This window comes from Heterocephalus glaber, unplaced genomic scaffold (assembly GCF_053883595.1).
Source record: "Heterocephalus glaber isolate CG9 unplaced genomic scaffold, H.glaber_assembly_v1.0 deba00001579, whole genome shotgun sequence".
In the NCBI taxonomy this organism is placed as follows: Eukaryota; Metazoa; Chordata; class Mammalia; order Rodentia; family Bathyergidae; genus Heterocephalus; species Heterocephalus glaber.
In genome coordinates this window covers 2150406-2175484 of record NW_028258360.1, presented here as the reverse complement: position 1 = coordinate 2175484, position 25079 = coordinate 2150406, and the positions used below count along the sequence as shown (strand labels likewise).

At 36.8% G+C, this 25079-nt stretch overlaps 1 protein-coding gene across 1 annotated transcript in view; it reads right to left on the bottom strand.

The window, feature by feature from the left end:
• The window catches only part of Itgbl1 (integrin subunit beta like 1), a 234107-nt gene that overhangs the window by 91984 nt on the left and 117044 nt on the right, over positions 1-25079 (bottom strand). Inside the window, exons 4-7 of the mRNA XM_004858584.4 lie at positions 21135-21257; positions 18674-18814; positions 14817-14957; positions 4782-4928 (exon numbers count right to left, since the gene is read on the bottom strand). Of these exons, the coding sequence (XP_004858641.1) occupies positions 4782-4928; positions 14817-14957; positions 18674-18814; positions 21135-21257 (552 nt within the window). The remainder of the gene's footprint in view (positions 1-4781; positions 4929-14816; positions 14958-18673; positions 18815-21134; positions 21258-25079) is intronic.

Genomic DNA, 25079 nt, shown 5'->3' with positions numbered 1-25079 from the left:
GTACTAAACAGAATCCAAAGAGTAGAGCCGATCATGTAAATTATCACTACTGCTTTGTGAGGAGAATTTTTCTTGTGCTCCTGGCACAGAGGGTTTATTGGTCCAGCTTTTCTAGAAAATAGTAATTGTAAAAGGACTTTTTAAGGACTAAGGATTAAAATTCAGATCCTCTGTCACTGAGCTTTGTCTCCAACCTCTTTTTCATTTTGAGACAGGATTTCAGTGAGTTACCTGCTCAGGAAGGCCTTGGAATTATCACCTTCCTGCCTCAGCCTCCCAAGAAATTGGGATTACAGATGTGCACCACTATATCTGGCTGTATTTTTAAAAGGATTTAACCTATTTTTGTTCATTTAGATCTATGCTTTCCACATCCAATATGCTAAGAATTTGTGCACACATTCTGCTACAAGAATGTGAATTACAGCTCTGCATAAAATAAGACACAACACAGATTCTAAGATAAGAAGATTAAGTTATTTTTGCTACAACTGTATAATGGTTTTTTACTATGTAGCCATGTAATAGAGCACTATACAACCACTACAATATCTTTGCAGAATTATATTTTAAAAGGAAAATTTATTTATTATGTATCACTAGCAAATTAGCACAACAAAAACCAGTAAATTATCTAAAACAACAGCCCAGGAGTCAGAAAGCCTGTAATAAAAGTTTGTACTGGGCCAGGGATTTAGCTCAGTGGTTCCACTGCCTGCCTCGTAAGCACAAAGACCTGAGTTCGATCCCTGGCACCAAAAAAAAAGTTTGTACTAAAATTTGTACCTTTGGAACTTTTAATATGTAAGACACAAACTGTTCAAATTTCCACTTCATTTTTCTGTAAAAAGAATAATAATTATACTTCATCCTACTCATTATACATTTTGGAAATTAAAAAGAAAATACATGCCATGTTCTTTGCCTTTTATTGTTTGATAAGTTCACATAACTGCTATTTTAAGAAGGGCATAAATATCTCACTTGTAAAATATATACACGCTTGTATTTATTTTGATTTAAATATTGATAACAAAACATACACATATACTTATAAACCAGGAGTGTTTATATGCTTATCTCTTTTAAGTACAATTTGTGTTGTGTTCATTTGTTCATTTGCTTGGACTTAACTACGTTCCCTAAATTTCAAATGTACAAGAGAGTATTAGTAGTGTTCTGCTGCAGTAACAACCAGCACTCCTGGAAATCTCTTAATACATAAAAGAAGTTTGTTCTTCCTTGTGTTACAGGTCCTTGGAGGGTCACCAGGGGCTCTGCTAATGTCCTGTTCCAAGACCCAGGCTAAAGCACGTAAGGCTGCTTCCAGCCCGGTGAATCCTAGCCTAGGACAGAGGTGACTACAAACCCTTCCATGCCCCTGCAGCCTCCACTCAGGAGTAACAACATCTCTGTCGCTCATGCTTTTGATCAAAGCCAACCTCATGCTTAGAAGAACCTCAAACATAAGAAAAATGTATTTCTGTGACAAGAAGTGTGTCAGACCTCCTGAACCATTATTAGTTCCTCACCAGAATAGTAACATGAGTTGAGAAGGTGGTTCCCCAATCCAACTCCCAAGAGCAAAAATAAGGGTGAGTAACTTTACACTGCCATTGAGTATAAAAGATAAAAACAATTGCATGAAATGGTATCTATAGGTAATAAAGAACAGAAACCAAGAAGTCGCAGGATTAACACAAAATTCAAGTGATCATGTAAATTATTTTCCTACCTGCAAGACATAACAATCCTATCTGTTAAGCATCAAAAGGAGCAAATCACCTAATTTAATTTCCAGTGGGAAAAACACCTCCACCTGGCCCTAAGGAGTATGAGAACACTGTTCCAGGAGATTTCTTTGTTTATTGATTTTTGGCCCCAGTTGGTAAGCTGATGAGGCTGTCAAGCATGAGAACTGATGGGCCTTGGAATTGCTTTCTTCACTCTTGTAACCACAGTTGCAGTACTCATTCCAAAACTGCAAAAGTAATCTTTGAAAGTTTTCATATTAGGTATTTGCTTCAAAACATCCAAAGCCAGTGACTCAGATGTATCTCTACATGAAAGCGCAGGTCTCTGGCCACTGGTCCAAGCAAGGGACTGGTGATCATAAATCCTTTGTTCTCCTTCTAAAAGAATCCACCATAAGTCCTGGGAGCCCACTTTGCTCATCAATATGTCCATTTCTCTGCAAGGGAACTAGAGGAGCTGAGTATTTATTTGTAAAGTACTTCTAGAGGATTCATTAAACAGAAGATTTTCAAAAATCATAGATCTATACAAGTATTCTAATTCTTTTCGTAAAATACATTTTCAACATACTCTATTGCTTTAAAATGATAGCTAAATAGTGACTTTTAAGAAAGACAGGAAACCAGTGTTTGAAAAATTAGTTTAAGCAATTTGTGTAAAACTGATATATGTAAGTTTGCAATAAGTTTCTTTCATTTTTTCTATATATTAACAATTTAGAGAAGAATGAAAAATATGGTACATATACAGATTTAAAGTAATTTTCTATGTTTGAGAGATATTTCATATGCTTTCCTCCTTTTCCCATTATATAACTTGTCCCTTTATCCTCAAAACATAAAAGCATTTGTAAATTTTCTCCAATTTTTTTGCTTTGAAATTATTAGCACATATACTTATTTGCTTCTCTTTTACTAACTTCAACTAGTGATATATCTACTTGAGATCTAATAATTTTACAGAACATGAGTGCCTTAAGTTAAATAATGTTTTAAGATATCAGACTTTGCTGTGTTTTGTTTATCACCTTAAGATAGCAGCAAAAATCACAGTACCTTAACTTTTCTAGGGCAAATACATCGGGAAAAGATTATTCTATTTTGAGATAGTCATATTCTTTCCCAAGGTTTTCAATTTAAAATAGACCTGTCCCTTAAACTATCAGAATAAAGTTCTGAAAAGATAAATTGATTTTTTTGAACAAAAAAAGACTGATTAGCTTTTCCATGTACAACCTTTTTCACATGGCTGGGCACAACGGATAAAGCTTTTTGTAAATATAAAATAGTATTGTCAAAAAAATGTTTGCTGTAGATTAAAGGGCAGGTAAATAGCAGCAGTATGAGGCATAATAATTTCTAATATTTTAATACTGCAAAAATAGTATTACTTAGCACCATTTTTTTAGATGGAAATGAAACAATGGTTCCTATCTGGGGTATTGGTGAAAGATGTGACTAAATAAATACTTCTGAAAGTAAAAAAAAAAATTAATCCTTCTGTCCTATAAACAGTCACTAGAGAAAATGCCTATGCTACAACAAATCCAAGAGATTTGGGGAGTATTCTCTATAAAGAAAACTATAAATAATTTAAAAGGGAGACAATAACTGGTAATGATAAAGACATGCTAAAATTGGAACACTCAGGATACATTTCTGAAGGGAATATAAATGTATCCACTACAAAGACAAGCTTGCAATAGTCAAAAATTTAAATAGGGAATTAACACATGACTCAGCCATTACACTTGAAGGAAACTGACGGAATTAAAACACATGCCCACCTTCATGTGAATGTTCATAGTGGCATTATTCACATGACCCAAAAGTAGAAACCAACCATATGCCCATCAACTGATGAATGGGAGAACAACTATAGTACAGTCATACTGTGGAATATTACTTAGTCATCAAAAGTAACGGGAGACTGATATCTGTTACCACATTGATAAGCTTGAAAAACATGGTCAGTGAAAATACCTAGAACAAAAAGACTGCACATTCTATGATTCCATTTATATGAAATATCCAGAATAGATAAGTATGTAGATAGAATATAGATTAGTGATTTCTAGGCATTGAAAACAAGAGAAAAGGGGTGACTGCTAGGGAGTACAGGGTTCCTTTTAGGGCTGATGAAAAATTCTAGAATAAATGCATAATTCTACAAGTATGTTTGAAACATTGAGCTGTATACTTTAAAAAGCTAAATCTTATATTATGTGAATTATATCCTAAACAAAAAGTACATTTAAAAAATTTAAAATGTAAAGAAAATTAAATTCCTGATCTAACACAGATAGAGAAAGTGCGTCTCCTTTTTGTCTTTCTTGAACAAAATTTGTAACAACAATCACATTTCTTCTGAATGCACATTTTATATTAACTTTGCCATTCTCATATGAGAAATGGATTTGCACTCCTTTTGATAAATTAAAAAGAATGGAATGTGCGCCCCTCTGGGTGAATGTTTCCTCCTCTCCTCTCGGGACATGGGCACTGATATGATAACAGGCACACACCCAGGGCTGCATGCTCTCTGAAACAACAGAGCTTATGTATGGCTACCCATTTATAGGATGCTTTAAAAAGACAGACAACAGTCCCCTCCAAATAACGACATTAGGGTTCATAAATGTCGGTGGACAATTAGATGTTTTCATCCAGAAAGGATTAAGCAAACATCCAATCTGTCCTTTTTTTTTTTTTTTTTTTTTTCAAAAAAATGCAATATGGAACTGAACTGAAATTGAACAGACCTAAAAGCTGGAGTAGACTGACAGAGTAATTGTGTGTGTGTGTGTGTGTGTGTGTGTGTGTGTGTGTGTGTGTGTGAGAGAGAGAGAGAGAGAGAGAGAGAGAGATCTTTCTACGTGTACTTTAGCTCTTTACCCATTCCAAAAGACTAATCTACCCTCATTCAGAGATTGCAACTCTCTTTTAAATAAGACACATGCGCACTACTAAATGCACTTAAATCACAAGGTCAGGAGGCAGTGAGCAACCCCAAGCAATTTCACTCACCCCTTCCCGAGCATGGCAGGGCTGAGCCGCCCTGACACTTCCTGAAGCTTTCCTCAGCGGACAGTGGGCAGGAACGGGGGTGTTCACACGTCTTCCCGTACCAGCCTGCTTTGCAGTCACATCTTCCACAGTTACACTGCCCGTGACCTTTGCAGTGGAGTGAGAAAGAAGACAGAGTCCATGAACACAACGATGCCAGAATCAGTTTTCAGTTTTCATTCTAACTGTGCTATTGAAAATAAGTCAGGATCTCAATGCACACAAGATAAAACATTAAGCCAAAGGTACGTTGTTCTCAAATTATTAAACTTATATTAATTGTTCACAGGGAGCAGAAAACAAATACAGATAATACAACAGGTAAGTTGTGTTATTAACCTGAGTCTGTCAAATTCCAGATAAACACGATTATATTGGTCTATTGGGAGCTAAAGGGACCATTTCATGGATTTGGCAATTAATTTCACACGGAGGAGAGCCGCAGGAAATGGCAGTTTATCTTTGAAGCAAGGTTTTCTATTATTTCTAATGAATATTTAACTGACCTTATTTATGGAGTTGTCACAATAGAAAAATTGGGGGCCACAAACTGACAAAAAGCAATGAAATCTAGAATTTGGGAGAGGTTGATCTTCTTTTACTCCATCTTCAGAGAGCTATAATTAGCACATAAAAATTGTATATAATCAAATCCTGCCCAATATGATGTTTTGAAATACATATACACATTGTGAAATGATTATCACAAGTTAATTAACATATCTTTCACTCATGCAATTATCTTTGTGTGTGTGTGTTTCAGTAAAACTCCTAAAGATCTACTCTCACAAATTTCAAGTATTCAGTGCATTGTTATAATTATAGTCACTGTGCTGTAATTAGGTCTCCAGAACTTGTTCATCGTATAACTTTGAGTGTTTGCAGGCTTTAATCAATCCCTCCCTGCACCCCACCCCGACCTAGCCCTTGGTAACCTCCCTTCTACTTTCCAGGATTTCAATATTTTCAGACTCTACATAGAGCTTATAAGTGAGATTTTGCAGTACTTGGCCTCCTGTGTCTACCATACTTCATGTAACATGATGTCATCTAGATTCGTTTATGTTCTGGCAAATGTGAAGACATCCTTCTTTTTTGAGGTTGAATAATATTCCTTTGTGTACACATATCATGCTTTCTTTATCCATTCATCTACCAACAGACACTTCAGTTGTTTTCATATTTTGAATATTATGAAAAACGTTGTAAATAGTGCAGTGATCTCTTTGAGATAGTGATCTATTTTCTTTGGAGATATATATATATATATATATATATATGCCCAAATAACACTAGACCATATGGCAGTTCTATTTTTAATTTTTGGAGCAATGTCCATAATGTTTTCCCTAAACAGTTATATCATTTTACATTCACAACAACGTGTAAGCATCCCCTTTCAGTCATATCCTTGCCAACACTTAACTTTTTGGTATCATCTATCCTAACAGGTGTGAAATTTCATTGTGGTTTTGATTTGCATTTCTCAGATGATTTGTGATGTTGAGTACTTTTCATATACTTGTTAGACATTTGTACATATTCTCTTTAAAAATATCTGTTCTGGTCTTTTGTTCATGCTTAAATTAGGTTATTTGATTTTTTGCTATTGAGTTGTTCTATGAGTTCCTTACGTAATTTGGATATTAAGCACTTATTGAATATGTAGTTTGTAAATAATGTCTCCCATTCTGTAGGTTATCTTTTCATTTTGCTGATCTTTCCTTTGCAGTTGCAGGAACGTTTTAGTTTAGAGTAGTACTACTTGGTACTTTTGCTTTTGTTGTCTGTGGTTTTGGTATCATATAAAAAATAATCATTGTCAAAACCAATGTCATGGAGTCTTTTTCCTGTGTTTTCTTGAGGAGTCTTAGCAGTTTCAGGATGTAAGGTTAAGTTTTCAATCCATTTTGAGTTGATTTTTGTTGTTAGATAAGTATCCAACTTCATTTTTTAAAACATATTGATATTCAGTTTTTCTAATATCATTTTTTTTTTGGTACCAGGGATTGAACTCAGGACCTTGCGCTTGTGAGGCAGGCGGAACCACTGAGCTAAATCCCTGGCTCCCTAATACCATTTACTGAAGAGATTTTTTTCCCATTGTACATTCTTGATGCCTTTGTGGAAGATTAGTTGAATATTTACAGATAGGTTTATGTCTTTTCTGTTCCCTTGGTATATGTCATTGTCTATCCACATTTATTCAGAACTACATTATATATCTTAAGACGTTATGTAAAAAATGAGCTACTGTTATTTTTATTCATTTGAGCCCACGCATGTATCCAAGTAGAGGAAATCAAGATAATTTCAACTGAGCTTTTCACAACTCCTAATAAACATCCAGCTATTCATCATTACAGACTCAGAACAAAGTAGATTTCTATAATTGCTGCAAAAAATGCATGAAGATTGTAAGGGAAATGGAATGGCATTTAAAAAAATATATCAGGGACAATGGCAATGGGGAAAAACCCATGCAATTTTGTTTTTGGCATCTGATTTAATGCTTATTATGCAATATGGAAATTGCCCTTCGGGGAAGAGAAGTTCCTTTGTTCAATGTTTTCTGAGATGCCGGGGTCCACCTTCTGAGTTTGTAGACATCGGACAGTTCACACCTGCAGGTGATTTTCACCATCTATTAATGTGGTTCTTTATGGGGAAAACTATAAAATCACAGGTTAAAATGGGATCCCAAATTATGGATCATTGAATGCAAATCTCTCACAAAATATTAAATTCATTTCAGTGGCTATTCATTGAGCACGTACTATGCAACAACTCTTCAATGGAGCTTATCATTTCAAAGGAAAAAAGTGATTGCCCGTAATTGTCGACGACATACCAATATGATCTTTTAGATCTTCCTATTATAAGATTTTTCTTATACTTGTTTACACTTAGTAACAATTGTATGTCATAGGTTTTTGGAGTCTGTGGTTTTTTGCCACTTATCATGGCTCAGGAAGTTCCTATTCTTCTCCCCAACCCTCAAGTAAGTTAGCACAAACTTTGCAAACAGAGCTCCATTGGTAGGTCACACATAAATAACAGAGTTTAAAGCTGAAACTTTTAACATTTAAAGTACAATCAATTGTTTTGCTTTATAGAGGCCAGGGGCTTTGAAATTCTTGTGGAAAAGAGGTTTCATTTCGGGAGCAGTGAGATCTGCTAGGAGGATACTGGACAAAGTATAGAACACGCTGCCCTTTGTGGAGGAGGAGTCCACACTCCAGCAGTAAACTGAAAACAGGCTGAAGAAGGAAAAATCTTCTCTGTCCTAGGCAGTGTGAAATGACTATGAAAGTTAGAACACAAACATCTAACAAATGCGGATGTAAGAAGTCCTGAACTATCCCAGAGGATTCCTGCCCTGGCCCCCCTGAACTCTCAGGCAGCGACACCTGCCCACAGGAGGAGTCCTGTCCCTGATGGGCAGGTGCTGAGGGAGACCAGTCACCAAGGAGGGAGCACTCAAGTTGAGGAGCTGCAGGACACACTGAAAAGCAATCATTCTTTTCCAGCCCGGGGCCATTCACATGTGGACATTTTTTTTTTAAATGTGGTGGACCAAAACAAATCCTAAAGAAGGTCAGGAGTTTGTTAAAATTATATTTTTAGAGTTAGAATCTGATCTAATTAACATCAAAGGAAGCCAGATTAACTGTGGAGGCCTTAAAACATTTTCTAAAAAAATGCAGATGTTCTAGACCAAGCAGAAGAAATCTTTGTGAATCCTTTGTCTTTGTGAATCCATTCACTTTCATTTTCTGGTCCTCTCTAAGCCTTTTTACCCTGTAATGTCATCTTATTATTTCAGCTTTATCCTTCTACCTCTTTGCTATTTCTTTGTCTTCTACAGGCACAGCAGGCAGGGAGCCTACAAGCTCCACGCCACTACTTCCTGTGTAGTTAATGTAGCATCATCAACATTCTCCAGGATTGTACCTCTCAATTCTCACTTCGCCTCCAGCCCCTGTTAACTCTAAGCAAAGTTGTGAAGGACACATACTTTTGTCGTGTGTGTGATGACACCTAGCTTCCTGTGCTTTCTGCCTCAGCCTCCTACTTCAGGCCTTCATCTCCTTAATGAAACCTCTCTCCATAACACACCTAAAGTTGATGGTTCACACACTGGTATGGGTTCAGAGGACAGCGCCATGTCTGTTTATCAGTTGTGGTACAAAAGGCTTTGACCCTAAATTGACAGAGTATTTCCTGGTTCACCATGGCCATCCTCTACTCATCCACTTGTGTGTCTGTTATAATCTTTGCCCTCAAGATTCAATACCAGGTGAACAAGCTCAAGCTGAGGAAATAAGGGGCATTAAAATAGAAGTGACATAAGTAATCCACCTATAATGAAGAAAGTTCCTGAAAGTCAGTGACAACACAGCAACCCATTTAAATGAGGAAGTAATGCCATGGTATGCATTTTTTATCACTTGGCAAAAGTAGGATTTCCTAAATCAAATATCTCAATAAATCTTACAGAGAAGCAAACGTAAATGCAGTAGAGAAAGACTTCCATATATATGGTCTACTACACTACTACCTTGACTTAGTGCAACTGTCTTACATGTTTTCTATGGTCTTTAGCCTATTAACCTGGGTTTCAATCTGTGTATATGATAATTAACTTTATAAGGTCCTATAAGATAAATAATGAATCTGATACTGAAAAAATTAAAGGGGATGGGAGAAGGAAAACCAAATGTGTTGTCTACATGCACCAGTCCCTTCCAGTGAATGTAATCATTGTGTACTGAAAACATGTACTAACTAAAAGTCAAAAAAAGAAAAATAGCATCAACAATGGCATTGCCTAATTCATGTACTTATTAGAGATTAACTGGAAGGTGAAAGCATAACTTTGGTTTCCTTGGTAAGGAGAGAACATACCCTTTATCTTTCAAACTCTGTCATGTGATGATGTTAAAATACATTTCAGAGTATTAGATGTCCCACGCTAAATGAAAACATCCATTTCTTACCAAGTCCTTTATGAAATTTATTTGGTAGAGTCAGAAAGTCATGTAGAAATGTAAAGTCTTGGTATTAGATTCTGGGGAAGTTACTGAATCACAAAATCATCTGGAAGTGCAAGGTATTGATACCAGATTATGAAGCAGATATTGAGCCTTTCAGGAAAAAAACACAGGAAATTATGCAATAAAATTGCAGTTTCTTTTCTGGAGTTACAAGTTTCTTGATTCCAATATAAAAGTTATGTCAAAGAGTGAGGTAAGTAATTGTCCAGCAGGGATAAAACCAGAGAGGTAAAAGTGCTTGGTTTTGCTAAAGAAAGATTAAGAAATTAAGAGATCCATTTAGCATGAAAGCCTGCTCTAACATATTATATTAGTGTCTTCCATAGACAAATGGTGAAAAAGGCATAAGAAAGGAAATTAAGAGACTTGGTCCTTGATTTAGATGTACCATTATCCCTTCCGAACTGGCCTCAATTTAATTTATTTTTCAAATGGAAAGATCTAGAAGGAAAAATTTCCACATCGATTTGAAATGTAATTCTTCTATGCCAGTTTGTCCAATCCATGTATATTTTAAGGCCGTACGAGTTAATTTCATTGCTTCTAACAAAAGTATTTAAACTATGTAGGTAGAGTCTCTGTGAAAGACATGAAAGATAGGGAAGGTTGTTGTTTATCCCTGATCTCAAACAGCAGAAGAATTCAAATAAGAGAACCACTCTCAGAAGGCCTATGTGTATGCACTAACAAATACACAAATACAACAAAACTCAAAAATGGAACAGCATGCAGTGCTCATTGTTGGTGTAATCCACCTACTGCAAATGTGAGTGAAAGCCAATATGCACCATAAGGACAAGAAAGTTAGTTCCTAGCATGCCCAGCATAATGGCCATGCTTGAAAGGCAGCAGGTATGCAGAATCTTAGGTTCTTACACAAAGGGCATTGACATCAAAATGTCATTTTTATTTGTAATAGTTGTGTTGTTTTGTGTAAACCTATCCAAACTCTAGAAATATCAGAGTAGAACAAATGCAGTTGACTATCCCAGACAAAACACTTCTCTGATATAGAAGATATTTCTTTATTTTTAAATGATGAAAATGTACCCATGAAATCAAACCTGATGTGTAGAAGTAGTTGCTTACAAAATAACATGAATACCATCAAGAGGGAAAAGCTTCAGGGAATAAATTAGATCCAACTAGTACTTGTTAGTTTCAAATCTACTCAATATATTGATTTTTCTTCCAAGCCAAAGCAAGTTGAATGCACTTAATCATTTCTATCATCTTTTTCCTTAGCACTTTGGTAATCCACAATGATGACTCTCCCCACATATTACAGTTCTATCAAGTGATTCTATTTTTCAAACCAGTGCAACCCTAAGCAGAAACTGTCCTTATATATTTCCCATATTGGTAGGCAGAACAACCAGAAAAATAAAGCTGAAGTTTACACTGCAGTAAATTTTTCCAATTGCCAGATTTGAAGAAATAAATCGGAATGTTAAGCAGCCCTCAGGACTAAAGGAATTATTTTAGAATCAAGAAATAAATTGAGTGTAACAAACAAAATGGTCAGTTTTTTCTTTTTGATGGCTGGCCATGCCCTGGTCAAAGTCACACTCAAAATTTGTCAATGGTCTTTTCCGCAAGGGTGCATATTGTGTTTGAGTCACGTTTATGTACAGATGAATGAACACATTACCAGCTATATCATGTCCATAATGAACAACAGACAAAAATGACAAAAGAAAGAAAGAAAACTGATTAATTTGGGAGCAGATACCATGTCACCATATTTGTGTCCCATATCACCATGATGTTCTAAGCACACAATATTTACATGTGAGCGTATCGTTGATTACACGAACAGAGTGAGAACAAATGAATAAAATGAGAATGTCGATTAAAAGCATCAACTTAAAGTAATCCACTCAGACACTTCCCTTGGACTTAGGATGGCAAGAATGAGAGCTAAAAATAAAACTATTTTATATGAGCCTTTTTACATATCAGCCTTGCAACAATCCCTAGAGAATATTGATGTTGTTGGATTACTTCTGCCTCATAGCACAAAGGTATTAACATGCTCAATAACCAACTGTATGGCATCTTTTCTACTGTGCAGCTTAGACTGGTAATTAGGAAAATTATAAAGTCTCATAACTCACTAAGCATAATATATAGAATTCTACAAATTTAGTAAGAATGAAGAAATGCTCCAGAAATTGATGCCTACGCAGGTCATCATGATGTTCAGAAAACTTAGTTTTATAATGATTTGGATATCCCAAGGCTTTCTCACCAAAAGAAAGTAAAATTGAAGAATTTTTGGCACTACCTGAATATTAAATTACATGAGTACTAGGCTATATGTGTTTTCAGATAACATTAAAGGCAGTGTGAAGCTCCTCAAGGTATTTAATTTCTCTGAGATTATTTCCTCTGTTAAAATGCAGATATTAATATCTCATTCCCTCAGTTTGAGCAAAAATAAAGTGGAATGAAGTATATGAAAGAACTCGGCAAGTTCTGACAAAATAGGATCTCCTAATGTGAGCTGCTTCTGTCTTCAATTCCTCATCCTAAGTCTGGAGGCCATTCTGTGGAGGACTGGTCACACTGAACCCACAAAACAAATCTGAGTTTCTGACTGATGTCACATTGCTACAGCCCCTCCACATTTTCCCACCAGCACCTTTCTACACCTGCAGCATGGATGATGCATCCAGGAGGGTAAAACCTTCTCACCAAACTCCTCCAAGAACCCCACCAACCATGAAGCCACAACCGCCTAAGCACCTCTGAAATCTCCTAGGATATGAAGAATGGGAAATATGAGTAAAAGGAAAATAAGCAGAAGAGAGAGAGGAGGAATAGTTGGTATGGAAAACTAGATTCGCAGGAGGCCCCGTTGAAGACACTTCACCTGCTCAAGCTACAGCCCTAAGTCTTAGCCTAAGGAGCTGCAGTGGGAACTGTGAGGGTGTGGAAGAAGAGAGAAGCATGATGTAAGTCCTCCCCTGCCTTCACCTCAGGAGCCCATGCCCTCACGGTGCCATGGGCCAGCTCACAGGACACCAGCACATCATTACACCACTGTACCAGAGTCATCTGGGTCTTTTCAATCCTACTCAAAACTCTGTATCAAGATCAGAATCATGGGGCTCACAGCCAGAAAGTCTTCACGTTAAAGGGAGCATATTAGCAAGTCACAAACATGACATTTATATACAGCCTGCTAATTATCTCCTTAATTTTCAACTTTAAATCATGTGAATTCATGCTGATCTCCACATAATCTTAAAATCGCATTCATAAGTGATGTTTCCCGAGCAATGTTGTGCCTAAAATCCTAAATTCTCATATTCAGGGCTGGCTCACATGTTCAATAGTCTGAAAAAAATACTAACTTTGGCTGGCCATTTATGTTTTATGCTCACAGTTACTAGCAAATGTGAAAACCTCCTCCAAATGCCCCACTTTAGTAAATGACACCAACATTTACCCATACAACCAGACTAAGTCTTGAGGATTACAGCATACCTCTGCCTAAAACCATCACGAGTTCTCCACTGCCTTCAGAAGAAAGCTTGGTTCTGCAGCAAAGTAAAAAGCCTTCCAGTTGCTTTTCCTCACAAGCCTTACCTTTTACCATGCCCTTCGCTCCTTGTATATTCATGTATTTCAAAGTAATCCTGGCAACATGTATGGGTCATATATCCTCCATTCCTCATACACACATTCCCTTCTCCTCTTTCATTACCTGCAAACCTACTTTTAAGGCAGAACCACACACCCAATGTAATCAATAGCATCGTCACCTCTGAGAAAGGCCACATCACCCTAAGTAAAATGTCAAACAGCCCATCCCCAACATCCTCAGAACATGTTTGGCATATTGTAGCCACCCCATAATTATCACCTGCTTTAATACCATTGTGTTGATAAAGACCATAGCAAAGAACACTGACATATATAATGAACAGTAAAACTTCTCCTGAACGAATAGGGCTCCCGAATGTTTAAAAAATCCTGGGAAGCAAAGGGGAAATCCTTCTGCAGTGTGCAGTTTCACCAGCCGGCTCCTCTCAATCCTAAAAGTTCCACAATCATAATTGAACAGAGCAGCTCTCCTACCTCAACTCTTTCATCTACCTTCAGGAGACCAGAGGAGCTTTCTCTCTATCTGCGTGCACCAGGCAAACAGTCAGTTTAGAGATGCACCTGCATACATCTGCTCTCTGGATCATCAAACATACCTGGTCTGAAAATCCATAACTCCATTTTTGTTAAATGACACTCAATGTCAGATAACTCTGACTGCTTTTTTTTTCCTTCACTATTAGACATTTTGGACAGGTGTATTTTTTTCCTTGGCATTTAGATTGTGAGCTCCAGAAGTTCAAGTATCAGGCTTGTCTTTTTTCCCTGGTGGATCCTGGACACCACCGAGACTCTGAAAAGTAGTACCGCTCCATAAATGTTAACTGCATAAAAGTTTTAAATCCACTAATGAATATTCAATTCTAGACTATATTACAGCATAATTTTGATGCAAATGGTATCAAAAAGTTAATACAAAAAAAATCCCTGAGACCTGTGCTATCCTAAGTTTAACAATAATTTAATACGGTTTTCCTAATGGCAACTATCCCAATTACTGCCGTCCAGCGTGTTAGTTTTGTATTCTCCAATGAGTTGAGCAGATATACCTGTCTGGAGCTAATGATTCGCTTTGGTAAGGAATCACATTAATTTTAAGTGAGTGAGTGAGCTTCCACTTCTAGGCTCTACCAGGGGAAGTATTTTTGGTTTTGTTTCTGGGTTTTTGCCTCTGGGGGTTTCCCAAGTTACTCGTAGGAACACTGCAAATATAGAATGCATTAAACTCCTGTTCTGTTTCTTTTCATGTCTACTAGAACCAGAACGAATCTTGGTAACCTGGAAATGGATGTTTAAATTCAAAAGCAAGGGTTAGAAGCTCCCTTACCTGAGCAGAAGTCATCAGAATAACGGTCATAAACAGAGCTGCAGTCTCTTTCATCACATTCACAGGTGTCCCCGTGAATGTCTCCCCAGTCCCCGGTCGGATCAACATCATGGCAAGAACACTCACCACACACACAAGTCCCTAGATGGGAAAAAAGAATTTTACACGGATCTGATTAAGAAAATCTATGACAGAAAGCATCTCACCTGCTGATTTATTTTTCCCTGTTGCTTCTTTTGTCTTTGAAAGTGTACATATTCAGATAAAAATGTTCTTAAAAAGGAAAATACCATCTGAAGTTTGCAGTAGAAATTCCTTAATAGATAAACAAAGTTATCACCTATGTTCATAAGGATGGGAGATTGTGATGTACGTCATTAGCAGTATGTTAGTTTCTTTCCATGATAAGACCAAAGGAACTAACGTGACAATCTTAGTCTTTAAGGCATATGCAGTCTAGTTAACAAGGACAACAACAAAGGCTAATGTAAGAGAAACTAGCAAGTATCAGGAGCATAAGCGCTAACATTTGTAAATCACAAGGAAATGATGTAAAAGTTTGGTGAACGAGAGACCCACACAAGTTGGAGTAACTAGAAATAGAAGATCTGCATGTACCAAGAAGGGAAAGTGTCCTGGGACACTAATGGTGGGTGTAGAGCCCAGGGTGCACATGAAGGAAAGCCAAGAAGAAAGTTTGGGAGGTTAGATGGGTTAGATGGGTGCAGATTACAAAGCAAACGAAAATGCATCACCTTGGTCATCAAGAGATTTGCTTAGGGAAGTGCCTCTTTATAAGCCATATTTACTGTCTTATCTTTTTAAAAAATTAGTTTTATTGTGTACTTTTGATATAAAGTACATACCATAAAGATATATAAAAATCATACCAAAGATCATACCATACTTACTTTGTGAGAATTATCAGTAATTGTTTTTACTGATTGTTTTTAGGGCAACCATCTAATCATTTGGAGAAAAATAAATTCAAGTTTTTGTAACTACTCTTATCAAAATACCAGTTGGGTGGGGCCGGGGATTTAGCTCAGTGGTTCAGGCGCCTGCCTCACAAGTGCAAGGTCCTGAGTTCGATCTCCAGTGCCAAAAAAAAAAAAAAAAAAAAAAAAAAAAAAAATACCAGTTGGGTTGTAAACTTAAATGTACAAATTAAAACCATAATTTTACCCAGAACTCCCAGTGCAAAATTACTAAAGGGAAATAAAGAAATAGACTTAATCACATAAAAGTCTAAAATTTTGGTTGGGACAAAACACCATTAAAAAAAAAGTCTATAAAAAGCTGAGGCAAGCAATATTTATGAATTTAGAAGACAAAGAGCACTTCCACAAATGTATAAACAACTCTTAGGAGTAAAAATTCAAAGGTTAAATATACGTAAAATAAAATAGATCAAAGGAAAGAACAATAGAGAACTTCATAAAGAAATGAAGATCACCATGAAAACTGTTTATCCACTCAACCTATTATTAATAATAAGGGCTTCAGGGTGAGAGGGCTTTAGAAAAATAGGGAGTTGGGGTGATTTCTGGTGTTAGATTGCCACAGGTAAGAGAGACGGCAAGGACCCAGGGCTGGCAAGGGAGTGGTACGGTGGTGCTTTCCAGTTCTGAAGTGTAGTACACAGTGGTACAGTCCCCTGAGTGGCAAGTTCATAAATGCACTTCTTAGTTGCATGTTACCTTTCAGTATAATACCCCCTTCAATTAATGTATCCAACAGCAAGGAGAAGTACACAAAAGTAGCTGTTCAGGGATATAAAATATAATTCTATTTATTTTATTGAAAAACTACCAGTGTCCCAATTAGCAATCAACAGGGAATTAGTGCAGTAATGATATATGCATAGTGTGGATCACAAAGCAGTCATCAAGTGTAATAATCAGTTTTTTTGTGATGATATATATAAGCAAAATATATATTAAATGGAAAATCATTTAAAAATCAGCATGTATAGTATGATGTAATCTTGGTGTTTAGTAAGAAGATGGAATAAGTGGGCATATTTCTTCAGAGGGGAGAGAAAGTCACAGAAATTAATTGAAGTAAATAAAAAACCTGAAGGGTCATGTACTAAAATATAAAAGGTTTCATCTAAATGTTACAGGTCATTTTCTTTTTTACTTGCTTATACCCTTATCATGGTTCTTAAAAATGGGTGTGTGTTGTTTTCATGACAATATAAATGACCTAGTGGGGACAAGGACAAGCAGCCATGCAGATCTGAAGAGGAAATAACTTTCAGGCATGTCTGAAAGTAGGTCCAATAGGAGCTGTCCCCAAGCCAAGTGAGCAGCTGAGAACTTTACCCATCACCACAGAGCTAAGTCTACAGGACTGTCGTCCTAGCTCCTGGAGATGAGCTGGAAAGGAAGACCAGGTAGACACTTGTAGGAAACTGTGTCTCTCTTTTACCAAAGGAACTGGTGAAAAGGCAATGCCACCAGGTTAGACACAGATGATATTTTCTGAGAAAGGCCATCCCAGGGATTTCCTGAACCCCTAAAGCTCACAACTTCTGAGCCTCACTGAGGCAAGCTACTCCCTCCCATTCTCCATCAGCCAGATCTGCAAATGCCAATGGCCCAAGCAGGAGGCAGGACCACAGATATGTGGCCTGGTGTGTGTCTCTGAACAGTACCCTGCCCTCAGAACCCACCACCCAGCTGCACAGCCTGGCTCCAATCCACACTTCACCCTACCCCGTCTTCTCCCCCTCTGAGTTCAACACCTCAGTGGTTATTTTTCAACAGTCGTGTTCATATCCAGGCTTCATACACGGACAAAATGGTGTGTTTGTACCCTATTGAACAAACAGGATTTCAGCAGAAAATACATCTTTATATATTTAAAGAACATATAGAGTGAGTTATTATGTACAGTAAGATCTAATCCACCTAAAGTGAGGAGTTTTCATTTTTTATTCCAACTTCAGAATTTTTGCTTCCCTTTTTCTATGCACAGAAATAGGACAGGCCCTACCCTTCCATCGGGTTTCAAAGGTTGTTACAGCTTTCCATGTGTGTGTGTGTCATCTACTAGGGTGAATCACTCATTAAGAAAAATGAAAACATAGTTTTCCAGCTAACTAGATTTTATAATTTATTGAAAGCATAATGACCCCTTGTGTATGTCATCAGGTGGCTCTCCCTTATCTACCTCTACAGCAGACAAAGGGAAAAATAAGAGTTTCCAGGACTTCTAAGAGCTGCTTAAACTACCTGATTTTATATCATCAGTTAACTAACTTTTAATTGTATTTTGTCAGTATGAATTTTTTAAAGGTCCTACTTAAGGTCAGTCTAAATTTTCCATGGGTATTTGATACATAGTTTCTACTATATCCATTGTATTTGTGCCATATGCTTGTTATTGCACATAGAAGTTAAGTTCATCTATATCAATTTAACCTTTTAGCCAAGGCTTCCATTGGGTCATAATTAAGACAAGAGGGCTTTCTGAATGCTCTCTGGGTAATTAGATGCTCATGCTGTCAGTGGTTGTGTGAGTCAAGAGACATTTAGCAGAAGTATCTACAAGGATTGCCTTTTAGCTGTACCATGCCACTTCTGGGTGACTGCCAAAGAAATGACAGTCCCCGTGTTAACTATTTGTTCAGTGAAGCTTAAAATACAACAACAAACTTTCTTATCTTTCTGTTTTGTACTCCATAAAGAACAAGAAAGAGAGGACTGTTGGTGTAATAAAGATTGATTTATATCAAGTAGACCATTATAAAAGATGGTTCTCTCCCACCCTTCAGGAAATGCAGAGAACTGTTAATAAAGAAGAGTTGTGTTTGCTTCCCAATTATGTAGTAACATGTATGAAGGACGCACCTCTGTTACTGCAGATTTTGCCATCTGGAGACGTGCATTTTTGCTTGCTTTCCCAGGGGGTGATGTCGCACTGGAATTCGCATTTATCTCCATGCCAACCAGCCTCACAGTAACAGTTTCCACAGTAACACTTCCCATGGCCTTTACCCAAAAGAATTTTACACAGTGAGGAAAAAAGCAACTTTTCAAAGCAGCATTAACTTTCTACCTCTTCATAATCATTTTTGTTTTTTAATATGAGAGCTCCACATCCCTTGCCAAAACAATCAACTTATACAGTTTTTCCTCAAAACATCAAAGTGGAGCTTATACCTGAACTCTCTATTTGCATAATTATATTTGCCTAATTACACAAATTAAGCAAACCAAATTGTCCTTTAGCTTGGACCACACAGAGAGCTGATTAGAATGAAAGTGTTTTAAAGAAATAACATGAGTGACTGAGAAAGTCTATTACTTTGCATCCTCGGTTGCATTCATCAAACTCCAATGCATGAGGGAATTCCTTCAATTAGGCATTAAATAGTTTATTTGAAATCAACTACTGAGAAAGCAATGGTAGATATTTAGTTAGATACACATTATTAATGACATAGCCATTTTTAAACCAGAGGAAATAGATCAAATTTTCATCCAACTGTGTCCCACAGTGTTGCTCTATGTGGAAAAGACGTTTTCAGTGAAGTCTACATTTTGTCTTGATTTGGACCAATAAATTATTGTAGGTACTGGTCTCAAGGTCAAATCCCTACCCTATGTTTAAAGAGGATTAAAAAATGACAGTGAATGGGACTCATCACTTTGTCCAGATGTCACTTTTTAAGCTCCCTTCTTTTTATAGCCTGATGCCTGTTCATTTGTGCATCCCAGTAAGCCATGGGAATGAATTTTCACGTCACTTCGTTCATGTCAAGCATGTCTAACCTGCCTTCTACAAATTCCCAAAGGATGGCATTTACCCCCAAATTCACTTCTGATGCCTTCTCTTCCTTGTATTTGTGCTACTTAACCATGGATGAATGTCCTAATTCTTGTTTAAATCTATTCTTTCTGTTTTAGGGGATTGTTTTTTATCTATCTATATAGTCAAAGTACTTGTTCTTTCAATTCCCTTCTGTTACTCCAGCCAGAATTCTAGAGAGCCCATGGAAAACCAATCATGGAGATATTTTTCAATCTCTAATAGCCTATTTTTCATTCTAACATTATGCCATATCTAGCCAATGGCAAGAGTATTAGTAAGGTCTAAGAGTGAAACTTACATAAGAAGTGGGAAATACTATAGATTATTCTACTCTGCTATGCCACTCATGCCCAGAAGATGTGACTTATACATGCAAAAGAAAGAAAAATGTGAAAAGATAGAAGGCTTTAGAAAGATGCAAAGAAAGAGGAACTCACTCTCACAATATCATGTTTGCAGTCTAAATGTACTCTAATTGAAGTATTCATATGAAACTCTCCTTAACTTCAGAGACAATGACCATTTCCTCAACACATTTTAATTTGTTTACTTAAGCAGAGCAAAGACTATCAATTTATTTAATCAGAAATTAAATACATCACTTCTATATTTTATTTATTGACTTAAAAAGATCTCTGCATGTGCACACAACAAAATCATATCCTAATGCTATATAACAAGTCTTGGGAACTTGAGAATTACACTGGAAAAAATCATAACTGTACATTAATTGTTTTTCATAAGAGTCAGATTTTATAAGAGTCAATCAACTTTTTGGACTTAAATAAACTTATTTATTTCCTCTGTAATTTCAAGATAGGAATCTAAATTTTATCATAATTAATGAAATGAGCCTAGGTAAATTATCTAATTTTTCCAAGTCTCAGTTTCCACATCTGTCTGTGAGGATAAAATTAACTCTTACCCTAGAGTGATTTGTGAGATACATGGATGAAAAGCACTTATTGAAGTTTGTGGCCCTCCAGGAAACAATATAAGCATGGTGCAATAAAAAAAAATGAGTTGAGTAATGGTGGCAAATAGAAAGGGTGCAGGGAGAAGAGAGAAACTCTAAGCTAACCATCCTGTCAGACTTCAGTGATCTCAACAGAACATGAGACTATCTGAAGGGTTATGGTTTAGAAAGAGAATGAAATGAATTATCATTAAGAGATAAGGAGAAAAGTGATACAGTTATAGTGGCTAAGGTAAGCAAAAAACATGACATCCTACTATGACTGCTTCAGAGTTATGCAACTGGCCTGTGGTCAAATGATGTGACTCTCCTCTGGGGACAATCCAGTTGTACATTTAAAAGGTGCTAGTCTACTCTGAATGCCTTAGTCCAACCCTCCATATCTGCAGTGTGTTCCTAATAAGCATAGGTTCAAAGTTCATTAGAACACAAGAGCAAAAACTTATGCAGAGATAAAAGTACAATGAAAGAGGTGAAAAAAAATCAGGTGATTTATGAGTTTCCACAGTTAACATACATACCTCCACATATTTCTTCTGTTTCATCATCTATACATTCTCTATCATCACACTCACAAAATTTACCATAGACAAGTCCATTTCCATCTGAATCATCACATTTACACCTGCCACAGTGACAGGTACCTAAGCCATAAAAAAAAGAAAAGACTTTGTTACATGCATATCTATTATAATGAATGAAGTTTTATCCTGTTTATTTCCAAAAGATAGAAAGTTCAAATCAATTTAATATTTCAATCATGTATATGGACATACTGAGGTAGAGAATAAACTTTTTTGAGATTATGAGGGTGCAGCAATTATTTTATATCACACAGCTATTACTATTGACCTCTAATAGTTTAATGAATGTAAATTTGACCTCCTCAAGTGCCCACCTACTTTACAGATATCCCTCCAACCAAAGCATGAATATCTTCTGATTAGACCTGGGTCTGAAGGGGACTAAAGCAGAAAATTCTAAGCTTTATGATGGAAGTAACCTTGCTTATCTTCCTTGCCAGTATTTATTCAATGCTTTGCACAATATTTGAACATGTGATTTCTATAATAAATATTTGTGGAAATAATTCATTATCAAATGCATAAATGAAAAAGCTTGTATGCCCCTGATAATTTCACATCCTCAGCACTGACTGGTACCTTTGTTCTTTTGGTAAGAAGAACATAGTGAGTTCTCTTAAGATTCCTGGGATTTTAAAGAATCTCCAAGTGGCTCAGTGATAGAGGTATTGGAGTCATCTGGTCTACCACAAGCCACATACCCATCCAAGTCTGAGTGTTTGATTACAACCCCTAAGAGTGATTTAATTGATGGGAATGTTGCATTAAAATGATATTTAGAGGTAGGATTTCTACATGAGGAACTTCTTTCTTAATATATAGTTTTCTATTTTTAACTGATACAGCAATCATCATATAAAAATTAAGACTTTGTCAGCAGCCAGACACAACCCTAGACTCTGAAAATCCAACAGGAGATCAAGTCAGCTGTAATCCTCCTCTCAGAACCCGATATGAGTATAAATCAATGTGATTAAGCAAATAGAGAAGTGCAAAGTGTTGCAGAAGCACACAGCAAGGGAATTTAGCTGAGACTTGGAGGTCAAAGTAGATTCCTGAAGGAAGCAGATGAGAACTGAGAGTCAAGCCACAAAAAATATTATCAAGAAAAGTAAGATGGTGAAGAAATTCAATTCTGGCAAGAGACAACAGCAAAGGATCAGTGATAAAAGAGTGAGTTGAATTATATGAAATAATGTGGAAAATGTCATTATATAAAAAGGCAAGTAAAGGGGCTATATGTGAATCTTCTGGTTCATCTTAAAGACTTGCAACTTTAATCCAAGAATATGAAACCCCACTAGTGTTCTCAGCAAGGGATCCTATAGTCATGTATGCATTTATACTAGGTTGCACTGGTTGACACATGGAGAATGCAGATATTGGGCAAAAGTGGACATAAGAAAATGAGTTAAGAGCCTGTTAAATTTGTTTGCAGGAAAAAATAAAGTGGAGGCTGGACAGGGGATAACAGTGAGTTTAGAGTGAAGTAAACACACTTGAGAATATCTTCAGGAGAAAGAACACAATGTCTGGTGGCCAATTGAAGTGAGAGGTAAAGGATGAGGAGGAGCCATAGATGATATTTTGCTGGAGCAATGAGATATTAGCTGTCCTGTACTGTATGTGACAAGCTGGAAAGGGCAGGAATTCAGATTAAGGTAGACTAGTAGTAGAATCCAAATTTCAATACTCAGTGACTATCCATTTTTGAGATCTCTTTGATCTTCAATTGTCACATTTTATAACTTCAAATAGTCTCTAATTCACAGAATGAGGACCAAGTGGTAAATATAAGACACAGTCATCTCTTAAAACACTGCTAGGTCTAGTCCATAGTAAGCTTTCAAAAACTGTTGATTTCTTCTTCTTCTCCCAATAAGATACCAAATATATTAGTCATATTCTAAATATTTTCTCCAGACTCACCTGGCATTTAAGGGCCCTGACAATGACCTTCCTTTAATGTCTTCTCCCCAATTCCATTATCCAGATCACTTGCAATTCACTATTGTCTGTAAGAGTTTTTCTCTTCAAGTACCTATAAATGGTGACTTTTGCAGAATTTGAGTTTGTTATTTCCTACCATGGGAATACTCATGTGAATATGATTTATATTATACTTCATTTTTGTGCAGGTTTTTTCTGAAGATGATTTTAATTTATAAAAATTATTTGAAATCTGGTATTACGGCCACATTGTCTCAACTAATTTTTCCTACCACTCTTTTTGTATATTCACATTTATTCATTCTGTCTCTCAACCACCCACATACCTAGTCATTAAACTTTTTTGTGACCTATTGTGTTACTGCAAATTTATAATAGGATTATAATAAGATAAATAATATTAAGTAAGTCATAGACCAGAAAGAAAAATATAATTAATAAAATATTTATCTCTCTGTCTTAGTTACTTTTCTCATTTCTGAGACAAGATATATGACACCCAAAGTTAAAGGAGGAAAGTTTTATTTGGCTCACAGCTTGTAGAGGGTTCAGTTCATAGTTGCATGGCTCCAAGGTAGGGTGGCACTGCAGAGGAGAAACAGTTCATGGCAGGTAGAAGGCAGCAACGCAGCAAGCCACAAGTGACAAGTGACAAGCAAAGACAACAGCAGCCCTATTTCTGTTCCTTATATTTTATCCAGGCTAACTGACCTCAGGGGAGTAGGGGAGCAGGGGAGTAGGGGCTTCCAAAAAGCCCCACCTATGACTGCATGAGGCTTTGGGAGGACATCTAGACACAAATCATGACACTATCTAAAGAGAGATATATGCATATCCATATATTATAAAAATCATATATATTATATATATTTTAGTATGTATGTACATATATATATACACAGAAGATACATGACATATAGGAATTTGCACCAGATTTATGCCAAGTACTGTCAAAAGTAAAATTCTATCTGGTTCTATGAAGGAGGAAAGGTATAGGGAAGGAATAAATTCTTGTGTTGGCATATGATAAATGCATAAAATTCCAACAAGTGGAGATGAAGAAGAGATTTTTGATATTGAAAATGTTGAAGAAAGTGCCTAGAATAAGCAATAAGTATGGAAAATTGAAGAACAGTGAAATCCTGGCTTGGCTTTGGAGAAAAGGCTAGGATGACTGCAGATAGCAGAGATCAAGAACATTGGTTAAGGATTCCAGATTATCTTTTGAAATACTAGGAGCCTGCCATGATTTAGAAGAAGAGAGTAACTCTGTCAGGGCTGCATAGCGAGAAATCTCCCAGCCATAAAAGATGGCAAGAAACAGCTTCTGCCTCCAAATTCTACAACTCCTCACTGACGTCTGTTCCCCACAGGCAGGTTCACTCTCATCCACACATGCAAACCATTCCTGGCTGGTTGGAAAATATACAACAGACTTCCTGTCTCACCCATCCAGCAGAATTCACAACTGAGCCTCCAAAACATGGCAGATGGAAGCCCAGGCAGAAGTGCCAGACTCCTTGATCATGCTGTGTCATCCTGCTTCTCTTTCTTGGTTGCCAGTTAACTCATTCTCCAGGATTGGTCTGCTTTACACTGGGTTATTTTAGCTCCAGTTTGCATGCTGTATAATATAGCTGGCTCCTTTTGGATGACTTCTCAGAATTGCACACCAGCCTGCACCTTGTGTCAAGGCACTGCCTCCTCACCTCACTCTGCACATTGTCACCTATCTGGGGACCCTACAGAATTAGCTTCTGAAACTTGTTGATACCTAGCTCCATCTCATTCTGCCCTTGGGTCCTAATCCCACTCCATTTATTGCTTCTTGCCTTTTTTTCTCCAAGATGCTTCCAGAGGACCACAATGTGATCTTGAAAAGATTAGAAAACCTATAGGCTAATGCAATTTGGAAGGTCCTGAACTAGGTGG